Source organism: Oryza glaberrima, chromosome 1 (assembly GCF_000147395.1).
Source record: "Oryza glaberrima chromosome 1, OglaRS2, whole genome shotgun sequence".
Classification (NCBI taxonomy): domain Eukaryota; kingdom Viridiplantae; phylum Streptophyta; class Magnoliopsida; order Poales; family Poaceae; genus Oryza; species Oryza glaberrima.
Genome location: NC_068326.1, coordinates 24,069,285 through 24,076,956, shown reverse-complemented (window position 1 = coordinate 24,076,956; position 7,672 = coordinate 24,069,285). Strand labels below are relative to the sequence as shown.

The following is a 7,672-nucleotide window of genomic DNA, read 5'->3' as shown; positions in this document are numbered from 1 at the left end:
TTTATTAAACCACTATTTTTATTCATGCCAAACACCAGCACTAGTCCAGTGACAACCAAACGACAATCCTACACTCCAAAAGTTTACATTTAGGTTCTCAAATAGTGATACATAGCTTTGAGAGTTGAAACCGTCAGATACTGACATAGTTTATGAGGTGCCCCTGGAGTTGGCAAAAACTTCACGAAGATTGTCGCAGCTCTGGACGCACAAAGTCTGCATCAGCAGGCACTGAAATGTCAACGGTGGGCCTCAACTGAGCACAGACTTCAATGGCACTATGGACGGGATCGGAGAAGAAATTGCTGATGAGGTCTTGATTAACTGGAGCATTCTTGTCAACAGTCACAAAAGCTTGTTGGGTCAAGATGTAGTCGAAGCGTGGCGCCCATTTCCTTGATCCCAACCGGGCTGTTGTGGAGCAGTTATCAACCATGAAGGCCACCCCACGAGCATGCATGAATGGGTTCAGGGAATCCACAGACTCGATCAAACTCTCGTTGATGATCTCCGAGTAAGAGTGGCCCTTCTTTCTAAGGACTTCAATCTAAAATCAGTGCAAAACAGAACATATGAATAAACATTTTATAAACCAATGTATATAAATGGGTTCTAATTTGAAAAAAAGAATACAATCATCCAACCTGTGCCATCATAAGTGCAACATACACTCCAGCAGTGAAAGGATGTAATGGGCCAAGATCACCTGCTGGCCGTGTTGACCGCACCCTTTCACCCACCTTCCACATACGTGTTTGATCAATGTTGCCCATCGGGAAAGCAGGAAGTCCTTCCTTTTCCTATAAGAACACAGGCGTCAAATATTTTATTTTGTTTCAAAACCCAAGGAAATAAGATTATGATATGTTTTATGGATATGGAAGAGAGCGTACATAAAATCTCCTTCCAGCCAAAACAACACTTCTAATTTCACTTCCAGAAGAAACATCTTCATAGCATTCATATAGTATATCCATGCATGGATAATATGCTGCACTGTAAGCCTCGATAAATTGCTTCTTTCCTTCTTCTGTCAATGAATTGTACACTTCAAGCATCCCCTGATACAATTGGTAGTTATACATCAAGTAAAAAGGCACAAAAGAGATTTAAAAACAGAATCGTGGACCTTGTTGTGAAATAAGTAAAAAGCCTTAAATGCATAACGGAAAAATATATGCATGTACCTTTTTCGAAATAGTTTTAGAGATGATTCCAGTGATGCACTCAACAGTGTTCTTGTATGCTGAGTCCTCATCCATCCCATGCTCTGTGTATCTCCTGAAAAGAGCCTCCACAATACCATGTACAGCCCCAAGCAAAATACCTGGAAATAAATTATTAGCCACAAGCTTAGGCAGAAATTTGTTAGTGTACACCGGAAAGTAAATCACCTCGCTCGCCAAAAATATCGCTTCGGTACTCCTGCTCTAGAGTAGTAGCAAATGTGAAAGGAGAACCTAGAGCAACTGACCATCCAAGAGCGACATCTGTTGCTCTTCCATCAACATCCTGTATAATGGAACATACAAAAGTGATTAGCAACTATATACTTGATGGAAGGACCAAAGGAAAAGAGCATTTATTCTCAAATGAAATCAAACAAGGTGAGTAGCAACATAAATACCTGGTGTACAGCAAAGCTGGAGTTGATACCAGCACCGTTTACTTCTTTTCCCTGAACATAAAGCCTTCTAACTGATGGGCCCATTCCCTTGGGACACACAGCAACAACACTGATGTTTTTAGGGAAATCAAGGCCAACAGATTGCAAATGTCCAAGGAGAAATCCATGTGACAATCCAAGAATACTGTTGGGTTTCATGTGTGAGAAAATTTCCTCATAGTTATCCGCCTGTACAAAGTATTATACAATGCATGTCAATATCTGTAGCAAAATTGTGCAGGCCACATAGAAATGAGACATCAGTTAAAGTTCACTGTATAACAAATCCACAGCATAACAAGCAATCAGACACACAAGCTTAACAAAACTGTTTTTAAGACATTCAAAATTATGATCTATAAACAACTAGATGGCATTCTGTAAATAAAAAAAAACTCGAGCTGACATAATAAATATCATAATATATGGATTTATGTTACTTTTTAATTCTACAAAACATGTATTGTGCCATGTGAAATATATCTGAGCAACATGTGGTCCAACTAAGATTCAGTATGTGGAGGTCAACACGAAATATCAATATATATTAGTATGGCAAATTATGATCAATATAGTTTCAGAATTGTACAGTGTCACTCTAAAATCTCTTAGAAATTAAACCAGGTAGGACAGAAATAAACCTGAGCAGCATCTGATATCAACAACAACAAAAGATCGCTACTCGAGATAGTCTCCCATATATCTCCAAGTGTCCCACTCTCTTCAGTAAATCCAGCTGCGCGTGCTTCTTCAAAAGATTTAGAACCTTTCCGGAGACCAATCTGAAACAAAAGATATTCAAGTCAGATGCACCAGTAAGTAGCTGTAGTGCAGTACAACTGCTGAAGTGCTGAAAAAGATGACCATGCACACATTCTAAAATGAAAAGAGGAAAAGGCAGATAGCCATCTTACAGAAAATTGGTGCGTTTGAGTTACAGGACACAACAAAATACTTGATAGCTTAGGCATGCAAAGTTAACAGCACTTAATGAATCTATACATGAAAAACGGCCTCGTCTAAGACATGTCGGGCCACCAGAGGATTAAAGAAAAAACTAACCTTAACAACGATGTCTGATTTTGCCTCAGCAAGTGAGTCCCTCAGGTTCTGAGCTTGTGCAGGACCCTGCAAATAAAAAGCATAGCATAGCCTCTGTTATAGCACAAATTTAGCTTTGTTAATATATGTAATTTTCTGTCCAGAACATGTCATGATATATGGGGAAAAAGTACTGATGGTAAATTATTAGCACTTAAACGAGCTAAATGCTAATCAAGCAACTGCTTTTATTCAGTAAGAGCTCTACGCATGCTGTTAACTAATTTCAATCTTGAACACTTCACTGATAAGGCACCAAAGAACATTCATGATTACAGACTGACTTCTACTTAGCATAACTAAAGGCAAGCTCTATCCCATATATAGTCACACTAAACTTGAAATACCATCCTGTCAGAAATGGTAAAAAAGAACTAAGTGACCAGAGAATGCTCAGTCAATAATAACGTTGATTGCCCTCTATTATCTGATAAAAAAAACTGTGCTGTCACAAATAAAGTGATATCCCCAAGTCAGTGCTGCATATCCATTTGCTTGTCAATGGTACTTAAAGCACTCAAATTCGAGCCACAAATATAAGGACGATGGGTATATTCACCAGATCAACAAAGGTGGCAAAAAGCAACCATTTGAGGGAAAAAGAAAGTTCGCATCTTCTTAACCTGAGAACCCCATCCGATTACGCCGATCTGCTTGATCCCCTTGAACGCCTCCGGCAGCAGCGGGAACAGATTCCTCCCGCCCCTCACAATATACTGCAGCAAGACCACCCACAAACATCACAAAACAGCAACCCTTCACAGATTAACCACCAAGAGGGTCACGGAAGGAGGAGACAGGGGGGCACAAATCGGACCTCGTCATGGCCAGCTAGAGACACCTTCTCCTTCTTGAAGACGGATGTCTCGAAGTCCAGCGACGGCATGGTGGCCCCGATCACCTGCGGCGACGAGACCTTGGCGGCCACGGCGCCGCGGCGGCGGCGGCCGCCGGCGGAGGCGGCGAGGGGGCATGGGGGCTGGGCAGCGGGGAAGGAGACCGAGCCGGCGGCCGCGGATTTGGAGGCGGGGTTTAGGGTTTTGGGGTGGGCGAGCGCGGTGGAGGAAGTGGAGGTGGCCGCCGCCATTTTGGGATGCGAGGAGGGGCTTAGGGTGTGACTGCGGGAGTGGAAAGAGCGATTCATTAGGGATACGTCTGAGGGTTTATATTTGTGCTGCAATGTACGGTACAATATGATATTGCTATGGCTACTAACATAAAAAAAAAACTAGGTTGTGTCTAGGTGAAATGAAAAGAGTGCATTTTTCCTACCTTCGGTTTGCTAAGCGTGTTTCTCGAAAAAAATAATTTAAAAAAAGTTTGCTAAGTGTATACTCATATAGCAAACTTATAGTGTTAAAGTTGTAACAATGAAAAAAAAAGGGGGGCTAATGGTGATGTTTGGCTGAAGAGTTGAACGATTTGGTTTTATTATATTCAATAATACAAATGAATAAATTAATTGCAAAGTTGAAAATGGATTGAACATAGTTTTTTTTTCCCGTTTAGGAGCTCAAAGAACAGGTCGCTAGTAGCGGTGGAACACATGAGTTTTGTAATTCTTGCAAAGATTTTCTTTTGTGTGTGTGTGAGGTGTTTACATCGCTCTATCTTTCGATTCCTCACATCATTCCCTAGTCCAATATAAGTAGGAACTAAAAGAGTTGCACTACTATTTTTTAGCCAAATCAATTTTTTAACAGATTTGCAGTGAGTAATACCAGAGCTCTAATAGACCATGTGAAAGAGATGAGTAGATTAGTTATTTAATAATGTAATATATATACAACTAACTATTGTATATAAGCATACTATTAGATTGGTTATAAATGATAGTTTATTTTTTAAGGCTAGTAATTAGCTATATTATTAAACTTCCTTTGTGCACCTTTTAAGAATCATTAACCAGTACGGAATCATAAAGGCAAAACAACAGTAGGTGCTGCACTGCTGCTAGCATTGAAATGGCTTTGGGGACCCGTAGCACGGTAGCAGTGAAGCTTTTATTTAAGCCAAGGAGTAGTAGAACTTGCATTTTTCCTTCACAATATGTTACTCGGTATAGTGGTTCTAGAGGCTTTGACAGCCCCACTGCGGCTTTTCGCTACAGGTTTGAGCCAAAAAAAAAAAATCTGCTCAGGCCCCACGAGCCCACGAACGAGAGTTGGGTGCTTGGTGTTGCGCTGTGCGGCGCGGCGTGAACCCCCTCTTTTGAGGCTTTCAGCCGGTTTTGCAGGCCCGGTATTTCTTTGTTGTCTGGTGTCAACTGTCAAGTCTTTTTTTTTTAACAGAACTCACTAAACACCAGTCATCTTTTTCTAAAAGACAATGGAAAACTATAAGCCAAAGTCTGTCTATGAGCACATAGAAATTCCTAGCTCGAAGTACCTTTATCTCCACCAACACCAAGCATCAAACAAAGCATCGTTGAGGTGCTGGGGCCTGTGTGTGACAATATATATATCCAAACTCTTAAACATCCAAAGATGATGCATGTGATGAACGCAACATAAGGGTGAACCTCTAGCCAACGGTTTAGGAGTAGGTGACATCCAACTACCCAAGTCGAATCCATGATTGTGGTGTGGCCATTAGTGGCGGAGACAATCTTTGGGCCACTTGGGCCATAGCTTTGGGCCTGGAACTAAAAGCCCATTTAGGTATGTAAATTTTCACCTTGTAGCAAGAAAGATGCGGCACAAAATTGGAATAAGTCCATTTTGCCTCCCTAATCTCTAGCGCTTGTGTGAATAACATCCCTCAACCAGAAAACCGGGTATAATGCCTCCTCCTTCTCTGAAAACCAGAGCAAATCACCTCCCTCGATGGTTTTGCTGGCGGTTCTATCCGACGTGGCGTGTTGACCCGATTGACAAGCTGACTCAGCGTGGTGGGACCCACATGTCAGTGTGTAGCTCTCTCTCCCCCTTATCTCTCTCCTCCGGCCTTTCTCTCTCTCCCTCATCTCATGCGCGTGGGAACAGCGGTGGGGAGCGGCGCAGGCGGTCGGAAGCCGTGGCGGTGGCGCTGGGGACGGCGGTCGGAAGCGGTGGTGGCGGGGACGGCGGTCGGAAGCGACAACGGAGGCGGCGGCTGTGGCGGTTGGGACGGCAGTCGGGAGCGGTGGCGGTGGCGGTGGCAACGGCGGTCGGGAGCAGAGAAGGAGGTGGCGGCGGTGGCGGTGGGGATGGCGGTCGGGAGCGAATAAGGAGGCAGCGGCGGTAGTGGTTGGGATAGCGGTCGAGAGCGGAGAAGGCGGCGGTGACGGTTGGGATGGTGGTTGAGAGTGGAGACCTTCCGGCGCCTGGCGAGCTCCTCCCCCACTGCCGCCGCCCATGGGGAGAGGATCTCGCCGGCCTGCTGCCACCGCCGCGTTTCCCCCTCCGATTCGCCGCCACCGTCGCCGCCCGATGCCTCCCTCGCCACCACCGCCGCCCACGGGGAGAGGATGTCACTGGGAGGTCGCGCGCTGGGAAGGGAGCTCGCCGGTCGGCCACGCACAGGTAGAGGAGCTCGTCGGCCGACTGCGCGCGGGGGAGGAGCTCACCGGTCGGCCGCGTGTTGGGGAGAAAGCTCGCAAGGTGGCCGAGCGCTGTGGAGGGAGCTCGCCGGGGCGGCCAGCTGCTGTTGCTGCTTCCACACCGCCGCCGCTACCGTCTCCACTCCATGACCACCGCAGGCACTGTCTGCTGTTTCGGCCGTCCCCACCGCCACTGCCGTCCCAACCACCGCTCCCGACCACCGCCGCCGCCTCCTTCTCCGCTCCTGACCGTCGTCGCCACCGCCACTGCCACCGCTGCTGCCACCGCCGCCGCTTCCGACCGCCGTCCCCGCCGCCACCGCCACGGCTTCCGACCGCCTGCGCCGCTCCCCACCGCCGTTCCCACGCGCAAGAGATGAGGGAGAGAGAGAAAGGCCGGAGGAGAGAGATAAGGGGGAGAGAGAGCTACACATTGACATGTGGGTCCCACCACGCTGAGTCAGCTTGTCAACCGGGTCAACACGCCACGTTGGACGAAACCGCCAGCAAAACCACCGAGGGAGGTGATTTGCTTTAGTTTTCAGAGAAGGAGGAGGCATTATACCCGGTTTTCTGGTTGAGGGATGTTATTCACGCAAGCGCAAGAGATGAGGGAGGCAAAATGGACTTATTCCGCACAAAATTAGAGTAGGATAGAAAACCTTTGGTCCTTCCGTATATCTACTTCCGGAAGTGCTAATCGGCGATCGATCGTCTAGGGACAGAGGTAGTGATCAAATATTTTCTATATATAGTATTTCTATACATCTAAAGTTTATACACCTAAAGTTTATAGACCCAAAGTTTATAAGTCAAAAGTTTACATACCCGATTCAAATTTAAATTTAAATTCAAATATTAGTTTATAGACCCAAAGTTTATAGGTCAAAAGTTTACATACCCGTTTCAAATTTGAATTTGAATTCAAATATTAGTTTATAGACCCAAAGTTTATAAGTAAAAAGTTTACATACCCATTTCAAATTTGAATTTTAATTCAAATTTGTATGGTGTAGTAGTAAGAAAAGAAAGGGAGGTAAAGTAGTAAGGGGGAGGGGCGGGTGATCGCTTGGGATGGGAGGGAGCGATCACCCGCCCATTAGGATTATCCATCTACTTATGTCTATATTCTCTCCGTCCCAAAAAAAAACCAACCTAAAAAGTGATATGATCCATCCTAGTACAACGAATTTGGATAGCCCTTTGTACATATTCGTTATATTATGAGGGGTCACATCACATCTCATCTAAGTTTGTTTTTTTTTTTGATGAAGGGAGTATATCATTCATCGGGACATTCTCGGTAAATTCCTCTGGATGAGATGGGGAAATTATTTGTTGCCCTACCTCTTCTATTCATTAAATCGATCCTCTCTCTATCTTTT

The 7,672-nt window shown here is 45.0% G+C and overlaps 1 protein-coding gene across 1 annotated transcript; it reads right to left on the bottom strand.

Moving 5' to 3' along the window:
• Positions 1–3,911, bottom strand: LOC127753834 (ketol-acid reductoisomerase, chloroplastic-like). The gene is made up of 10 exons (XM_052279284.1): positions 3,585–3,911; positions 3,391–3,483; positions 2,729–2,794; positions 2,308–2,448; positions 1,628–1,855; positions 1,395–1,512; positions 1,188–1,327; positions 894–1,061; positions 645–800; positions 1–547 (listed from the first exon to the last, which is right to left on the bottom strand). The coding sequence occupies exons 1-10, from the start codon at positions 3,909–3,911 to the stop codon at positions 182–184; spliced, it is 1,803 nt and encodes a 600-aa protein (XP_052135244.1). The 3' UTR covers positions 1–181.
• Positions 3,912–7,672: the final 3,761 nt, after the last annotated feature.

Coding starts and splice junctions, on each gene's coding strand:
- LOC127753834 (XM_052279284.1), bottom strand. CDS start 3,911: ATGAATCGCTCTTTCCACTCCCGCAGTCACACCCTAAGCCCCTCCTCG. Junction 1,856..2,307: donor TGATATCAGATGCTGCTCAG/GTTTATTTCTGT, acceptor TACTTTGTACAG/GCGGATAACTATGAGGAAAT. Junction 1,513..1,627: donor CCAGCTTTGCTGTACACCAG/GTATTTATGTTG, acceptor TCCATTATACAG/GATGTTGATGGAAGAGCAAC.